At 53.3% G+C, this 17,921-nt stretch overlaps 1 protein-coding gene across 1 annotated transcript in view; it reads left to right on the forward strand.

The window, feature by feature from the left end:
* Positions 1-17,921, forward strand: part of OPHN1 (oligophrenin 1) — a 76,946-nt gene that overhangs the window by 38,016 nt on the left and 21,009 nt on the right. The window contains exons 5-13 of the mRNA XM_054169449.1: positions 4,717-4,818; positions 5,787-5,897; positions 7,069-7,173; positions 8,291-8,420; positions 10,009-10,109; positions 12,852-12,943; positions 13,056-13,134; positions 15,067-15,100; positions 17,157-17,219. Of these exons, the coding sequence (XP_054025424.1) occupies positions 4,717-4,818; positions 5,787-5,897; positions 7,069-7,173; positions 8,291-8,420; positions 10,009-10,109; positions 12,852-12,943; positions 13,056-13,134; positions 15,067-15,100; positions 17,157-17,219 (817 nt within the window). The remainder of the gene's footprint in view (positions 1-4,716; positions 4,819-5,786; positions 5,898-7,068; positions 7,174-8,290; positions 8,421-10,008; positions 10,110-12,851; positions 12,944-13,055; positions 13,135-15,066; positions 15,101-17,156; positions 17,220-17,921) is intronic.

Below are 17,921 nucleotides of genomic sequence, written 5' to 3' on the forward strand. Positions count from 1 at the left end.
TGTCCCCTGCTCCCTGCCAGCAGCCTGCCAGCAGAGCCCTCAGCTTCCAGCTCACTGCTGTGGGCAAGCTCTGTAGCCTTGCTGCAGTCATGAAGTTTAGGGGGACTTGAACAGGCAAAGTTTCATCCCAATTCCACTTGGAAGAAGACAGCTTTAACAATACAATAAAATAACCCCCCCCAAACCCAACCCAAAACACAAAAGGAAGGCAAAAGCAGAGGGGGAGAGGCTTGCTTGGGCTCACTGTAAGCTGCTGGAGGAATGTATGCTCCACTCTGGGATGCTGAATAAGTGTAGTGTCCTTCAGCAAGCCCTCACCCAGGAGAGAACACATCTTCCTCAGAGCACCTGCTTCAGTCTCATTCATATTTCATTACTGACAGTTCCAAAAGAAAGGGAGGACAGAAACTTGTGCTTGCTTGTGTCTCTGTGGGAGGGGGATCTAAGGGGCTTGGAAGAGAAGGCAGCAGGTGAGGGGGAAAAGGCCAGGCTGAACTGAGCGTGCCTTTAGAGCAATGCTCCTTCAGCACCGCGCCCCCCACTTCTGCACATCCTTTTGTTGGATCAGCTGCTGATGCATCACAAAAATCAGTTGAACTCAAGCATGAAGTATTTCTTTCCACATGAACACGCTTCATTCCTTCCTATTTCTTCCCTCCACTGTTTGGCAGAAGCTGAGGCAGAGCCTGCTGCCCATCCCATGCCCTCAGCTCCTCTCCAGCAGCAGCTGAGGCAGAGCCTGCTGCCCATCCCATGCCCTCAGCTCCTCTCCAGCAGCAGCTGAGGCAGAGCCTGCTGCCCATCCCATGCCCTCAGCTCCTCTCCAGCAGCAGCTGAGGCAGAGCCTGCTGCCCATCCCATGCCCTCAGCTCCTCTCCAGCAGAAGCTGAGGCAGAGCCTGCTGCCCCATCCCCCCTGCTGGGGGCTGATCCTCCACCTCAGCCCCTCAGGTGTGTTCAGGGGTGGAAGCTGCCAGCAAGCAAAGTGTGTTTCATTTCACAGAATCACAGAATTGTTTTGGTTGGAAGAGACCTAAGAATCATAGAATTACAGAATCAATAAGGTTGGAAGAGACCTCAGAGACCATCAAGTCCAACCTGTCACCCAACACCTCCTGACTACTAAACCATGGCACCAAGTGCCACGTCCAATCCCTTTTTGAACACCTCCAGGGATGGTGACTCCACCACCTCCCTGGGCAGCACATTCCAATGGCTAACAGCTCTCTCTGGGAAGAACTTTCTCCTCACCTCCAGCCTAAACTTCCCCTGGCACAGTTTGAGACTGTGTCCTCTAAGAAGAAGAGAAGTAGCCATGTGAGCTGGGCTCCTGGCTGGCAGCTCATTGCCTCTTCCAGGACAAGAATTTCAGCAGATCCTAATTAGCAGCTAGCAGTTAAGGAAGAGTTTTGGCAACTTTGGCCCTTCCTCCTTGCAGTCCTCAGCTGCCCCATCTCTTGCTCAAGCTGGAACTCAGTGGCTGCTGAGGGGCCCCAGATTTGCCCCTGTCCCACACAGAGCTGGCTGAAGCTGCTGGTGGATCAGCTGCTGGACAGGCAGCTCAGTGCTCCAAGGACTCCTGCTCGTTTCTGGTTAACACAGCATCTGCTGAAGCTTTTGGAGAGCCCCTGGGTGCTCTCCCTGCTGCACAACTCTGCCTGCACTCAGGTGCAATCAGCTCCTTTCCTCTGGGTGAGCAAAGAAAGTTGAGTGTCTTCTTGGACTTGGCAGATCCTGATGGGGAGACAGTGCTGTCCTGTGTGGGATATTCATGAGGAACTGATTTGTGTTCGTGCTTCAGTTCGTGCTTCAGCCTGGGTGGGTTCTTGGTGGTGTCTTTTTTTGTCTTGGCTTGCTCTGCTCAGCAGCCAGCAGGCTGTTAGAAGCCTTGGCTGGACAAGCAGGCAGGATCTGTAGTTCATCCTTCTGCTTTTCAGTTATGTGTTAATTAGCCAGAGTGGGAAGTGATTGGCAGCCCCCCTTTTAGCAGCCAGAGATGCTGCTCTGTGCTGCGCTCCTTTCCACACTGCAGCAGCAGCTCTCTGCACGAGCAAGCTGTGCTCCACACACTGGTGTCCATCCAGGCTCCTGGTCCTGATGCCCTCAATCCCTAGGGAATGCTTGAAACTCCACACCCTTGGCACAGCTGTGTCCCCCTGCCCACCTGCAAGGGCTGATGGAGGAGAAAGCATTCCCTGAAGGAGCTGCTGGCTGCCCGCTGAGCTCCTGCTATGGACAAAGCTCTTCTGTTGCTCCCTAGAAGGCTTTTCCTTTCTTCTCACCAGTCCTTTCCTCTCTCAGCCTTTGCTGCAGGATGGGCTGTGCCTTCCTGTGGTGAGCTGGAGGCAGAGCTGCTGCACGGGTCCCGGCTCGTGGTCTCCCCTGCAGCCGGGGGCTCGTGGTCCTTTGGCCACTCCAGCAGGGTGGGGACAGCTGAGTCACCCCATGTTTGCTACTCTGGCATGGAGAGGCAGGACAGGGCACCTGGAGGCATGCCTCAAGCTCATCTGTGGGTCCCCCAGGGAGCAGGGCTGAGGGGTCACCTCCATGTGCCACCTCTGCAGGGGGAGCTGAGGTCTCGTTGGTCAGGTTTGGAGCTGGCTTGCCATCAGTGGGAGATTTCAGGACCTGCCTCTGGTGTAGCCATCCTCTCCAGGACACAAGAAGTTGGCAGGAGGAGAGGTGTGGGCTGCAGCCCCACAGAGCTGTGTTGGCCACCTGTGCCCTTGGTGCAGCTCTTTCACTGTTTCACTGCATTTCTTTGGCCTTGGGGTTTGGCGGCTCCTCTGCACAGAAACAAGAGCAAGCCCAGGCTCCTGGCGGTGCTGGACACGGCAGCTGGGCCATGGACATGTCACAGCCAGCCCACAAGTGCAGCCTCAGAGCCCCTCACAAAGGCTTCTGCTTCTCGAGGTTTGGGCTGGCCTCTGAGGGTGTTAGTCACCAGGGTGGTGGTTTGTTTGGACAGACCTTCCTGGCACCAGCTCCACAGCTGCAGTTCTGCTGCAGTGAGATTGCACTCATGGAGGACTCTCTGCTCCTCTGGATTTGATATGGATCTCTTCATGGAGAGGCATGGGTTTGCTAAGGCCAAGCTGCAGTATCCCTGGTGTTGCAGAAGAGGCTCTTCCCCTCAGGGGTTTAATTACAGGCTCTGGGCAGGGCAGCAGGTCTAATTAATGGGGTAAAAAGGATTTGCTGGTCTAGGCCTGCCCTGCTCCAGACAGTTCAGTCTGAGCAGGGATATCCTCTGCTTTGTTCCATAGCCCTTGTGCTTTCACAATGGCCACATGCAAGGATTAGACTCTTGTGGGGTGAGAAAGCCTTCTTGCAGGAAGACAGCTGGCAGTGCCTCCTCTCTGCCTTTTGGCTGGGGTGCCTCTGAGGAACTGGTGCCTTCCAGCATGAGCCTGGGTGCTGATGGCCTGCTGCTCCTCCAGCCAAAGCCAAGGTGGTGATTGCAGGTGTGTGAGTGCCTTTGCCCTTCTGACAGATGCTACCCTCCATGGGTAATGTGGGGAGCTGGGCAAGCTTCATGTGCCCCAGAAAACAGCCTATAAGCATCTGCCTATGAGTGCCCACCACAAAATTACCTTTCCTCTTCCATAGGCACTATGGCAGCAAGGGGCAGAGAAGAGAGCAGAGAGTTAGGCAGGGGCTGACCCTGCAGAGGCACATTGCTGGGTTTGTGAGCCCCCAGGCATCCTGCTGTGGGGACATCCTGTGGGACAGACCAGAGAGTCTGTGCAGGAGGAATGGGGAAGCAAAACTTCATGGCAGGAGAAGCGGCTACAGAAAGAGAAAGAGCTTCCTTTAGGAAGCACAGCTTCAGGCTTTGTGCTCACTGCTGAACTTGTGAGGAGGACAACTAGCATCCACCAGCCTGGCAGAGCCCATCTCCTCTGTCTCATGGTGCCATCACTCTTTGTTTGCTTATCCATCCATTTCAGGGCTTTGAGCAGGTAATTGTTAAAAGGTAGCAGGAATTCCACAGGAGGCTGGGGTTCCCTTGGACTCTTTTCCACCTTCTTGAGCTTCCAAAAGCTAGGCAGAGGATTTGAGCATCTAATACACAGCCTGCAGTATGTAGACACCAAACAGCTGCTTAAAGCTGACCTTGAGGCTGCTGCCAGGCTGCAGTTTCCTTCTTGTAGCCATTTAACTGCTTCTGAGCCATCACTGATGGCTCCTTTACCTAATCTCATGTGGGTATTTGTCAACCCAGCTGCTGCTCTTGGTTGTTTCTTGAACTGCCACAGTCCTCTGTGGGGTCACAGTTGCTGTGAGGCTCAAGCACACAGCCTGGTCCTCAGCTCAGCTCCTCCCTGCCTTCTCTCAGGGTTTCATTCTTCAGTCTCTCTTTTTTTGCCCTTGCTCTAGACCCCTTCGGGTTTGTCAGTGCAGACAGTTCTGGGTTTGACTCAACAGATGAGCCCACAGTCATATTTATGTGCCTGTGGTGGGCATGTTAGAGGTGGACAGTAGCTCAGCAAGCATCAGACCATCTGCAGGGGGCTGCCTCCAAGAGGTGTAACTAAATCCTGCAGAGGCAACAGGCTGTGGACACAGAGCAAATGGAAGGGGACCTCCTGTTCTGGTGGGTCAGGCAGAATTCCTCCATGCCAAAACTGAATTGCACAAAAGAGCTTGGCCTGGCTGCAGATTCTTGTCTGGAGAATGCCACTAAGTGGTCCTGTTCCAACTCTTGTATCTACAGGAAAGAAAGAAGAAGTTTGAGAAGGATGGGGAGAAGTTTTATTCCATGCTGGATCGCCATTTGCATTTGTCTTCCAAGAAGAAGGAATCCCAGCTGCAGGAGGTGTGTATGGAGTTCTCTTCAGCCTTGGGTCCAGAGGCAACCCCAGCAGCTGCTCCTAGATCTTGAAAATGGGAGGGGGAATGATCCCTTTCAGTAATGAAATCTCTCTAAAGCCTATTCACATGGAGGGGACCAGGATATTGAGGTGGTAGTTCACCATAGTCATCATCATCATCACTACTTCTCACCCTTACACAGCAGTGGGCAGTGAGCAGCTGTACTGGCCCAGCCAGCTTGGCCACCCTTTTATCTGCCTTGGTTATTGTTGTTCTTTTGGCCAGGCTGGTTTCCTCTTGCAGAGGTAGTTGTGCAGCAGGCCCATGGGTGGTGGTGAGCCACAGGCAGACAGGCAGAGGAAGGGATCCCCCTGGCAGGTGCTGCTGCTGCTGCCAAACACTGTGCAACAAGAAGGGAGAGCACCAGCTGCTGCAGCCCACATCAGAGGAGCTGGGTAAAGCAGAGCTGCCAAACCAGTTCTCAGATCAACCTACAAACATCTTTGCAAGGCAAACCCTGTGCCAGCTGTGGTAGTGTGGCATGCCATGTTGTCCTGCCTGCTGCTGCAGCTCTGGAATTGCTGGTTTGGGGTCACAGCTGGAGTCAGGCAAGAGGATCATGGTAATGGCCCTGCCCTCACCCGTGCAGGGCTGCAGCTGGAGAAGGAGCTTGTGCTGAAGTAGCAAACACCCTACGGGAAAGCTTTGTCCTTGCAGAGGGGGGTGAGGTTCTGGGTCCATAAAGGAAAGGGAGCCAGAGCAGGGCAGACCTGGGAAGAATGGCCAAAGTTCCAGTCCTCTGGTTCTGTGCAGACCTGGGTAGATGTGCCAGACCTGGGCTGGACACCTTTGACAGGCTCCTCCTGACGTGAGGACAGGGCTGTTGTGTGCTGGCAGACAAATGCTCGGCAGATACTGTCGAGCTAGAGGTGATGGGGTTTCTTGTTTTCACCTCTTCCCTCTTTCTTCCAGGCTGACCTTCAGGTTGACAAAGAGAGACACAATTTCTTTGAGTCCTCCCTTGAGTATGTGTACCAGATCCAGGAAGTACAAGAGAGCAAGAAGTTCAGTATTGTGGAACCGGTAGGAGCTTCCTTTCCTTTCAGGCCTTGCTGTTGGATGCTCAGATGCTGAGGCAGGAAGGAATCATTTACCAGGCTGTGTCTGGTCCTGGGCAGTCTTCTGATGGAGCAGGAGTTAACCTTGCACACTTGGATTGCTGCAGTTTAACAGCATTAGTGGTGTTTGCTGGAGCAATGTGAAACCACAGGCTTGTTTCTCCTGTCTGTAAGTGGATCCTGAGCAGCAGGCTGGATGGAGGAGGGCCACAAGGATGAGCAGAGGGCTGGAGCCCCTCTCCTGTGAGGACAGACTGAGGGAGTTGGGGCTGTTCAGTCTGAAAAAGAGAAGGCTCCAAGGAAACCTAATTGTGGCCTTCCAGTATCTGAAGAGGGCCACAAGAAAGCTGGGGAGGGACTTTTGAGGGTGTCAGGGAGTGATAGGACTGGGGGGAATGGAACAAAACTAGAAATGGGTAGATTCAGATTGGATGTTAGGAAGAAGTTCTTCCCCATGAGGGTGGTGAGAGCCTGGCACAGGTTGCCCAGGGAGGTGGTGGAAGCCTCCTGCCTGGAGGTGTTTGCAGCCAGGCTGGAGGTGGCTGTGAGCAACCTGCTGTAGTGTGAGGTGTCCTTGCCCATGGCAGGGGGGTTGGAACTGGCTGATCCTTGAGGTGCCTTCCAACCCTGACAATTCTGTGATTCTATGATGCTGTGGGTAGCTGGAGCTCTCATTATGAATGATCTCAGCCACTTTGTGTTTGGTGGCAGCTGTCTTCAGAGGCAGAGAGGTGACATCTCATCTGCTGCCCTGTCACAGCATGGGCTGCAGTGGTCCCAGCTCATGGCTGTATATGGGGATCCTGCCCTGGGTGGCTGGCTGGCTCTGCCCAGATGTGGTTGAGTGTAGGCCTGGGTAGGTCCCCTGGAATCTGCAGATCTGCTCTTGTGCTCCCAGGAGGGGCTTTCATTGTGGGTGTGCTTCCCTAAGACAGGTGTGTGGGTGGTAGACCTGGGCTTTAGGGACATTGTGGTGGCTAAGTAGCACTGAGACTTGCACCACTCCAAAACTGTAAGAAAAAAACCCAAACCCTAAACATTTGCCTATGTAATTTCTGAAGCTTTCCTGTCTATCTTTCCCCCTGACTAGCAACACAGAAGAGAAGCTGAATCCATGCCCTTCCTCTCCTTTGCAGGTGCTGGCTTTTCTCCACAGCCTCTTCACTTACAACAACCTGACAGTTGAGCTCACACAGGATTTCCTCCCTTACAAACAGCAGCTTCAGCTCAGCCTGCAGAATGTGAGTTCCTGCCCAGCTGAAGGATTTCTTTCTGGTTTTTCATGTGACTTACAGTTAAATGTGGCAAAGCTTTTCCATGCAAAGCAGACTGTCCATGTTTGCACTGTGGGAGGTGCAGATAAAGCTGTTTCCTTCTCAGTTCACACATATTTTTCCTCCTCTCCTGCACAAGGGAGTCTGCAGGTGCTGTTAGAGTGGTTTTCAAAGCAGATTCTGTCTGGAAGGGGCTACAGCAGTTGTGTCACTTAACCTGGTGCATAAACAAGCCTGAGAATTTCTTCCAGTGCCATCAGGTTGCAGTTGTACTCATCCTCTGAATCACAGAATGGCTTGAGTTGGAAGGGACCTTAAAGACCATGAGAAGTCTTCCAGTCTTGATCTTAATGCTTACCATGTGCTTTGGTAGGCTCCTCTGCTGGCTGAGTGTACTCAGGGGGTGAAATTCCCATGTCCTGTTTCTTTTATCCTCACTCTTTCATGGCTGGCCCTCAGTCCTGTCAAACAGAACAAGAGGACACAGTCTCAAGCTGCACCAGGGGAGGTTCAGGTTGGATGTTAGGAAGAAGTTCTTCCCAGAAAGAGAGATTGGCCATTGGAATGTGCTGCCCAGGTGGTGGAGTCACCATCACTGGAGGGGTTTAGGAAGAGCCTGGATGGGGTGCCTGGTGCCATGGTTTAGCTGATTAGATGGTGTTGGGTGATAGGTTGGACTCGATGATCTCAAAGGTCTCTTCCAACCTGGTTAATTCTATTCCTATATCTATTCCTATATCTATTCCTATTCCTATTCTATTCTATTCTATTCTATTCTATTCTATTCTATTCTATTCTATTCTATTCTATTCTATTCTATTCTGTAAGTGCCCCCTCCCTCCCAGCCGTGACTCCTCAGCACCATTCCCTGCATGCTGTGTCAGACCTCGTCTCTTCATCATCTTCACCAGCCTGGTGTTCTTGCAGCTGGAGTTCTCATGTGACTTTGTGGAGTGGCTTCTGCATTTTCCACACTGGGGACCAATTAATTTTCTGCCAGAGCACCCAAAACTTGACCAGGGACACCTGAAGCTTGCTCTTGGCTCGTGTTCAAATGTGCTGCTTCGTGTTTTCTCTTTCACAGACAAGGAATCACTTTTCCAGCACGCGGGAGGAGCTGGAAGACCTGAAGAAGAGGATGAAAGAAGCTCCTCTGACCTGCAAGCTGCCTGGGCAGCCAACCATCGAGGGCTATCTCTACACTCAGGAGAAATGTAATGGATTTTATCTGCTCTTCCATCTGTTAAAGAATCAGAGAGTCACACAGTGTTAGGGGTCGGAAGGGACCTCGAAAGATCATCGAGCCCAAATCCCTGCCAGAGCAGGATCACCTAGAGTAGGTCACCCAGGAACTTATCCAGGAAGGCTTTGAAAGTCTCCAGAGAGGGAGATTCCACAACCTCTCTGGGCAGCCTGTAAAGAATGTGTGAGCCCAGGCTGCCCTGCTCATAGCCCTGCTTATAGCCCTGCTCGTAGCCCTGCTCATAGCCCTGCTCAGCCCCTGTGCCCAGGCCAGCTTTAGTTGTGGCAGCACCTTGGGCTGTGCTGCTCAGGTTGTCACTCCCTGCCAGTGCCCAGGGATCACTGACAGCTTGAGCTGCCAGCTCTCTCAGCACTGGCACTGAGCTGTCTCTGGGTGACATGAGCTGTGTGAGCAAGGAGCTAATTGCCCTGTGCTCAAATTAGATGAGATTTATTGCTCTGCTGTAGCGCTGGAGAGACCAGAGCTCTGGCAGGTTGCTCCTTGGCTGTGTTTTATCAGGACAAATCTGGTGGCCTGCCCAGCTTCCCTCTCACAGTGTCTCTGAGGGCATCTGAGCACAGTTAAAGTGTTCCCCAGCACTGAGAGTGAAGCTTCTGAGGGCAGAGTTCGTTGCGAGTCTTTGCAGAAGCAAACCAAACCAAATCCAGTCTGTTACAGTGTAAAAGCTGCACCTTCCCATGGCCATGCAAGCAGGGAGCACTCAGGGGACACCAGCCTGGCTGCAGAGCTGTGGCTCCTGGATCTGCAAACAGCTTCCTCTCTGAGCAGTTAGGGTTTGGATGATAGAGGCAGCTGTATTTCTGCATGCATTTGTGTGGATGTTCATCCTGCTTTCAAAACACAGAGGCAGCAACCTGAGACCACAAACAAATGCTGCCTATCCCTGCACGCCAGTGGCTGTTTGCTGCCTCTCTTTCTTTCCCCTACAAACTGAGTGTGAAGGGAGTTGTTCCTCCCAACAACTGCAACTTGGAAAGGAATTACAGGCAGGGGAAAAAATATCAGTTAAGTGTTTCATGTAAAAGGGCTTTAGGTAAGGCAGTAGAGAAGAGTGTGGATAAATCTGCTGTGATGCAAGGAGGAACTTCAGAGTGGCTTAAAGGTGCTCTTGTCTTTACTACCAGGGGTTTTGTTCATCAACAGGAAGAAATAGTGGTGTCTGTGTGAAACAAGCATTCAGGCCACGTAGGAGGCTGGCACTGTAGGTCTTGGCTGGGCTTGGCCAAACCAGCCTGGCTCAGGACCAGAGTCCCACAAACGCCCTTTCACCAGCAGGGTTTTGGGAGGGTGTTGGAGGTGGCTGCTGCCCAGTGCTCCTCCTCCTTCTCCTGCTTCTCTTTCTCCTTCTTCCTCCTTCTCCTCCTTCTCCTCTTCCTTCTCCTCTTTCTCTTCTTAGCTCTTGTCAGTGGAGATGCTGGTGAGAGCAACGAGTCCCTCCCCGGCGGAGCCTGGACCCATGGGGAACGCCCGGCGTGCCTCGCTGACTGCATCCAGCTGAGATGTTGTCTCTGACTCCAGCTCCCTGTGTGTTTCTGCAGGGGCATTGGGCATCTCCTGGGTGAAATACTACTGCCAGTATGAAAAAGAGGCAAAAACCTTACGGATGACACCCATGGACCAGAAGCCTGGAGCTAAGCAAGTGAGTTGGTTTCCTGAGATGGCTGCAAACGCTGACCCACACATCAGGGCTCACCTTCAGTCCACTCACATCATCTCTTTCCAGAAGCAAACAGATGTGCAGGGGCTATGTCCAGGGCAGCAGAGGCCACCCTTGCTGTCAGGAGCAGTTGCCTGGCAGAGCTGGTCCTCAGGGCATGCCAGCTGTGGAAAGGCTCCTGGCCACAGAGCAGAAGGGTGGGCTTCCTGGCTGCACAGGCCAGGGACTTGGAGCAACCTGAAGGAATCACAGGATGTTAGGGATGCCAAAGCAGGATCACCCAGGGCAGGTCACACAGGAACACATCCAGGCAGGTTTGGAAAGTCTCCAGAGAAGCAGACTCCACAACCTGTCTGGGCAGCCTGCTCCAGTGCTCCAGCACCCTCACAGTAAAGTTTCTCCTCGTGCTGAGGTGGAACCTCCTGTGTAGCCTGTACCCACTGCACCTTGTCCTGAGCAGCTCTGTGAAGAGAAGCAGCTCTGTGAAGTTTCATCTCTCTCTCCCAAATGGCCCAAAGCCTGCAGGGTTTGGCAGCAGAGGCACAGGTTCATGTAACATTGAGCATTAGTGGGGCAGAGGTGACTTGCAGGTTTGGTCTAGTGTTTGGTCTAGGCCTTTCCAGATGAGCTCAGTTTGTATTTGCCCCTGAAAGCAGGGCAGGGAACCTGCAGCCTCTTTGCACAGAGGCCTCTGGCAGCCATTGCAAGTGCTTGAATTACTCAAGTCAGTGGAGTGCTTCCAGATGCAGTGTTTCTCTGCCTTTGCATGTTCACACAGTCACTGGTTTGTGGCTCTGGTTTATGCTCTTCAGAAGTGGTTAGGTGTAGGGGGGAGCAGCGTTGGGAGAGGAGGAGCTGGGGCAGGTTTAAACTGCAGAAAGGCAGCCCTGTGGGCAGCTGCTCTGGGTTTTGCCAGCGTCAGGGAGTTCCCTGCAGTTCCTCAGTGTGACAGAGGAGGGGTAGGATGCAGGATGATACAATGCAAGTGTGGCCAGCTGAGTCCACCCACCCTGCTCTGCCATGGAGCAAGAGCCCCCAGGGACCTCCCAGTGAGGCGTGCTGTTCTCCAGTTCGTGAGCTCACAGCCTGCTCTTTGGCAGCACTCTGCAGGCTGCAGCAATCAAATCAAATGTCTTTTTTGGAAGCCCTTGGCAGAGACCTTGGCAAAGAAATGTCCAAAACAAGGACTGAAGAGATCTGTTGTCGTTTCTGCTGTAAACATGTATCCTAAGGGCGATTAATGGAGGGTAAGGGCTTGTAATGATGTAAATTAGTCTCCATCCCAAAGCCTTGCTGTCTGGTGAGCTGCATCTTCAGGTTAGGGTTGGACAGGCAGTCTCAAATGCTACAATTACAGGCTGTGCTCTTAAAAGCCCCAACCAGCCAGCACACACAGAGAGCACAGCCAGGAGATTATCATCACGGTGTGTAGGCTGGCTGTAACCTTGCAGGAGGCTGTCCTTGCTCTCCTAGGGCTGCCCCAGCCACCTCTGCCAGAGGTCTCACAGGCACAATGTGGGGACAGCCAGGGTGATGAACACGTTCCAGGTTTGCAGAGGCAGCCCTAGGGTGTGGTTGGTTGTGAGGTCTCCTGGGTGTCTCTTAAATGTTGGTGCAAAGTCCTGGGGATCTTACAATCATGCTCCCAATTGGCTTTGCTGCAGGGTCAGTCAATGCCCCTTTATTAAGGGCCACAAATGCAAAGGGCCAGAGCTCAGCCCCACAGTGCCAGCCTTCCACCAGGGTGCCTCTGCTCCAGTTTGAGTTAGTTAGCTCTCATTTTTGTCAGAGATACTTTGTGTTGGAGCTGTTTGAATAGAATAGAATAGAATAGAATAGAATAGAATAGAATAGAATAGAATAGAATAGAATAGAATAGAATAGAATAGAATTAACCAGGTTGGAAAAGACCTTTGAGATCATCAAGTCCAACCTATCACCCAACACCATCTAATCAGTTAAACCATGGCACCAAGCACCCCATCCAGTCTCTTCCTAAACACCTCCAGGGATGGTGACTCCACCACCTCCCTGGGCAGCACATTCCAAAGGCCAATCTCTCTTTCTGGGAAGAACTTCTTCCTCACTTCCAGCCTAATCCTCCCCTGGCACAGCTTGAGACTGTGTCCTCTTGTTCTGGTGCTGGTTGCCTGGGAGAAGAGACCAACCCTGCCCCTGGCTACAACCTCTCTTCAGGGAGTTGTAGAGATCAAGAAGGTCTCCCCTGAGCCTCCTCTTCTCCAGGCTAAGCAACCCCAGCTCCCTCAGCCTCTCCTCATGACCCTGAGTGCAATGGCTAGCACTGATCAGCTACTGACTGGTAGCTCTGATCAAAATTAGGGCTCAGCTATGTCAGATTCCAGACAAGCATGGTCCTGGCCTCCAGGACTGAGCAGCTGCCTGGTGAGGTTTGTTGATAGCAGTGTTCCTGCTCTGTGGGGGCATGGTGCTTGTCACTGAGATATGCAGCATTCGTGTGTGGGGGTAGTGATGTGAAGTCTAGAACATTTTGTGGCTGAGGAGAGGAAGTCTGACACACAAAGCCTTTGATCCCTGTCTTTGTTGAAGGTAGGAAGGACCATCTGTGCTCCTGGTACCAGTGCCATGGGTAGAGAGCTGGTGCTCCGTGGGCAGTGCTGGGCTGCAGCCAAAGGGCACTGAGGAGCCTGAAATCTTCTCCTTTGTTACATTCCTCTAGTCTCAATGCTGATTTTCCTCTCCTAGGGCACCTTAGACCTGACACTGAAATCCTGTGTAAGGAGGAAGACTGACTCCATAGACAAAAGGTTCTGTTTTGACATTGAGACAAACGAAAGGTGAGGCTCTTCCCCTTCAGCCCTGCTCACCCTGCTGGAATCACTCCTTGCTGTTTGCTGAAAGCCAATTTGCCTTCGTTTTCCTGCCTGTCCGTGGCTGAACGCTGTGCAGGTCTGGGACCATCACGCTGCAAGCCCTCTCAGAAGCCAACCGAAGGCTGTGGATGGAAGCCATGGACGGGAAGGAGCCGGTAAGCGCGGAAGGAGCCGCTGTGCGCTGTGAATAGCCTGCCGAGCAGTGGCCTCTGCTGGCGGGTCCTGGGGAGGAGCAGGGACACAGCTGCCGGCAGTTCTGGCTTCTGCTGCTGCACATCCCAGCTGGAGCACGGTGCTGTCCTGCTCGTGGCACAGCTTGCCATGGGGATTCGGTTTCCCCCCCTTTTCAGCTGTGGTCGTTCCCCACTTGTGCCAGACAGCCCAGGGACTGTGGCCTTTCTGGCTCTGGAACACTCCATGTTCCTGTTGCTCACAACTCACTCTGCAACCTGCTGGAGAGGATTTTTTTTTGTTCCATCTGTCCTTGCTCTGAGCATTTGGAAAGTCTGCCCCATGGGAGCAGCTACCCTACACCAGCATTCATCCACCTGTCTGGACCTGCTGGTGGTTCTTTCCTCAATCCAAGCAAAGCACAGACTCCTGTGCTTCATTGAGTGTCCTCTAAATGGGCAATGTGATGTACAGTGCAGGACAGCCCATTGCTGGGAGCTGCCCTTGCCTTTGGGGCTGTGCAGTGCAGGACAGCCCATTGCTGGGAGCCTCCCTTGCCTTTGGAGCTGTGCAGTGCAGGACAGCCCATTGCTGGGAGCTGCCCTTGCCTTTGGAGCTGTGCAGTGCAGGACAGCCCATTGCTGGGAGCTGCCCTTTGGAGCTGTGCAGTGCAGGACAGCCCATTGCTGGGAGCTGCCCTTGCCTTTGGGGCTGTGCAGTGCAGGACAGCCCATTGCTGGGAGCCTCCCTTGCCTTTGGAGCTGTGCAGTGCAGGACAGCCCATTGCTGGGAGCTGCCCTTTGGAGCTGTGCAGTGCAGGACAGCCCATTGCTGGGAGCTGCCCTTGCCTTTGGGGCTGTGCAGTGCAGGACAGCCCATTGCTGGGAGCCTCCCTTGCCTTTGGAGCTGTGCAGTGCAGGACAGCCCATTGCTGGGAGCCTCCCTTGCCTTTGGAGCTGTGCAGTGCAGGACAGCCCATTGCTGGGAGCTGCCCTTTGGAGCTGTGCAGTGCAGGACAGCCCATTGCTGGGAGCTGCCCTTTGGGGCTGTGCAGTGCAGGACAGCCCATTGCTGGGAGCTGCCCTTGCCTTTGGGGCTGTGCAGTGCAGGACAGCCCATTGCTGGGAGCTGCCCTTGCCTTTGGGGCTGTGCAGTGCAGGACAGCCCATTGCTGGGAGCTGCCCTTTGGAGCTGTGCAGTGCAGGACAGCCCATTGCTGGGAGCTGCCCTTGCCTTTGGAGCTGTGCAGTGCAGGACAGCCCATTGCTGGGAGCTGCCCTTTGGAGAGTTGCCTTTCCCTAAGGGAGCTCTGGGAGGGAGGATGCTTGGCAGTGAGGTAGCACAGGGCTGGGAGGGTGGGATGTGGGAGTGGGGAGATGGAGTGCAGACACCCTCCACAGCACTTTTGTCCTCATTTAAAGAGGAAAGGCCATGGGGAAGCATAGAGGAGGGTCAGTGTGCTCAGGCAGGGCAGGCAGTCACCTGGGGGATGCCTGGGGCTCATTTGGTTTGGTTGTTGTCACTATGGCTAAAGGACTTTAGATTTTTCTCCCAAGAATGGCACTCACTGTTTGTTATTAGTGACCAGCTATCAGATTTTTGTTGGTATGGGGTGAAGGAATGGCTTGCTATTTGAATTTGTAAAAGCAAGCAGGCAGACAAACCCCCCCCCCCCAATCCCCATGTGCCAGGCTGGCTTTACTGGACAGAATTCCATTCCCAGACACAGATGCTCCAGTGAAAGGCACCAAAAGCTCATTCCTGGTGTAGATAATGGTGTCTTGCTTCATCATCAAAAGGGATGCTGGCTTTGGGTGAGGGATGGGGTGCTGCATGTTCTTTGGAGAGAAATAACTGAATCCTGTTGTGTTGTGGTTTTGTTTCTTCCTCCTCCTCCATTCCCTCCCCCTCTGCAGATCTACCAGAGCCCCATCACCAAACAGGAAGAAAGTGAGTTGTTTCTCTTGCTGTTCTCTGAGCTGCTAGAGCTGGCCTGAGGTTAGATGTTGAGTGGCTGGAAGGTGTCCAGAGAAGGGCAACAAAGCTGGGGAGGGGTCTGGAGCACAGCCCTGTGAGGAGAGGCTGAGGGAGCTGGGGTTGCTTAGCCTGCAGAAGAGGAGGCTCAGGGGAGACCTTCTTGCTCTCTACAACTCCCTGAAGGGAGGTTGTAGCCAGGGGCAGGGTTGGTCTCTTCTCCCAGGCAACCAGCACCAGAACAAGAGGACACAGTCTCAAGCTGCACCAGGGGAGGTTTAGGCTGGAGGTGAGGAAGAAGTTCTTCCCAAAAAGAGAGATTGGCCATTGGGATGTGCTGCCCAGGGAGGTGATGGAGTCACCATCCCTGGAGGGGTTTAGGAGAGACTGGATGTGGTGCTTGGTGCCATGGTTTAGTTGATTAGATGGTGTTGGGTGACAGGTTGGACTTGATGATCTCAAAGGTCTTTTCCAACCTGGTTAATTCTATTCTATTCTATTCTATTCTATTCTATTCTATTCTATTCTATTCTATTCTATTCTATTCTATTCTATTCTATGTGTATAGATACAGAATCATAGAATAGTTTGAGTAGGAAGAGACCTCCAAAGCCCCTCTAGTCCAACCCCCTGCAGTCAGCAGGGACATCCCCCACTGGAGCAGGTTGCTCAGAGCCTTGTCGAGCCTGACCTTGAATAACCCAGCGATGGGTCCTCAACTCCCTCCCTGGGCAACCTGCTGCAGTGTTCCACCACCCTCGTGGTGCAGAGTTTATTCCTGGCTTTCTTACCTGCTTCATGGTTGGACTTGTGATCTTCAATGTCTCTTCCAAGCAAAACCATTGTGGGATGCCTCCCAGACAGGCACAGAGAGTCTGTGGGTAATTGGCTGGAACAAAACGTGTGTTCCGCTTTACCCAGCGTATCCAGCTCCATTGTTTCGGCTTCTTAAGCCAATCAAGTGGATAAGCAGAGATCACACCAACCTGTGATGCACCAGAGCTTTGACTGCCAACCCTGCAGTGCTCTGGAAATGAATAACCAGCTCCTTATCAGGCACAAATTCATGTGTGGCGGGGCTCTGATTTATGCTTTCGTGATGCAGCACTACAGGCTGGGGTTGGAGTGGCTGGAGAGCAGCCAGGCAGAAAGGGGCCTGGGGGGACTGGTTGATAGCAGGCTGAACATGAGCCAGCAGTGTGCCCAGGTGGCCAAGAAGGCCAAGGGCATCCTGGCCTGCATCAGGAGTAGTGTGACCAGCAGGAGCAGGGAGGTCATTGTGCCCTGTGCTCAGCACTGGTTAGGCCACACCTTGAGTCCTGTGTCCAGTTCTGGGCCCCTCAGTTTAAGAAGGACATTGAGACTCTTGAATGTGTCCAGAGAAGGGCAACAAGGCTGGGGAGAGGCCTTGAGCACAGCCCTGTGAGGAGAGGCTGAGGGAGCTGGGGTTGCTTAGCCTGGAGAAGAGGAGGCTCAGGGAGACCTTCTTGCTGTCTACAACTACCTGAGGGGAGGTTGTGGCCAGGTGGGGGTTGGTCTCTTCTCCCAGGCAACCAGCACCAGAACAAGAGGACACAGTCTCAAGCTGCGCCAGGGGAGGTTTAGGCTGAATGTTAGGAAGAAGTTCATCCCAGAGAGAGTTGGAATGTGCTGCCCAGGGAGGTGGTGGAGTCACAGTCCCTGGAGGTGTTCAAGAGGGGACTGGACATGGCACTTGGAGCCATGGTTTAGTAGCCATGAGGTGCTGGGTGACAGGTTGGACTTGATGATCTCTGAGGTCTTTTCCAACCTTATTGATCTATGATTCTATGCCAGAAGGGGGTAGGCAGCGGTGCTGAAACTCAAATTCAAGGCAAAAGAGAGAACCAATGGAACTGATGATTCCTTGTCAGGAGGTGAAGAGTGCCCCTGCTTTCACCAGTGCAGGTGCACATGTGAGCCCAGCTGTGTGCTGGGGCAGAGCAGGGGCTGGGGCTGGGGCTCTCCCTTGTGCTGTGCTGGGATCTAACCCTGCTTCTGTCCTCTGGAACAGTGGAGCTGAACGAGGTCGGCTTCAAGTTCGTGCGCAAGTGCATCAACGCGGTGGAAACCAAAGGTGAGGTGCCTGCCCTGGCATCAGGGGGTGCTGCCATCCTGGCACTGCTTCCTGTGGCCTGGAATGTGTTGTGTTGTCTGGTGTTAGTCAGTGGAACAAGACTCTGACTTTTAACTGAACAACCCGTGTGAGAGCAGCAGAAACCCTGCGTGTCCAGAGCCTTGTTACACCCTGTTGGGTTAGGGTTGAACTTCCACCTCTGCTCTGCTTCCATTCATCAGTTTCTCATCTGACTCTGAGAAAATTCATTGTTAGGCAGAAGGAGAGCAGGTCTGGGAGTGTTTTCTGTCCTGGGAGGGCAGGCTGGGGTTATCCTGGCCCATTCTGTTAAAGCAGCAGGACAGAGGCAGGCTGGACGGGGGTAGCTCACCTCTGCTCTCGTGAGATGCCCAGCCAGTGTGCAGCACTGGTGTGGCTCAGGGGATGGAGATCAGTCACTGCAGAATGCCTGGATCCCAGCTGCCACAGGGACAGGTGGTTGGGTTTGTTTCCAGAGTCTGAGGGACAGGGCCAGCCAAGCCCCACTGAAGTGAGGAGGAGCAGGGTAAGGAGCCCCTCCTCACACAGCCAGGCAGATACAGCAGGTCTGGTTTCTAACACTGGCTACTGTGTTCAGAGAACCTCTTTCAATGTGTTGGCCTTCTGTGACAGAATCCCAGCGGGGAGGGTGTTGGAAGGGGACCTCTGGAGATCATCCAGTCC

This window comes from Dryobates pubescens, chromosome 18, assembly GCF_014839835.1.
Source record: "Dryobates pubescens isolate bDryPub1 chromosome 18, bDryPub1.pri, whole genome shotgun sequence".
Taxonomy (NCBI): Eukaryota; Metazoa; Chordata; class Aves; order Piciformes; family Picidae; genus Dryobates; species Dryobates pubescens.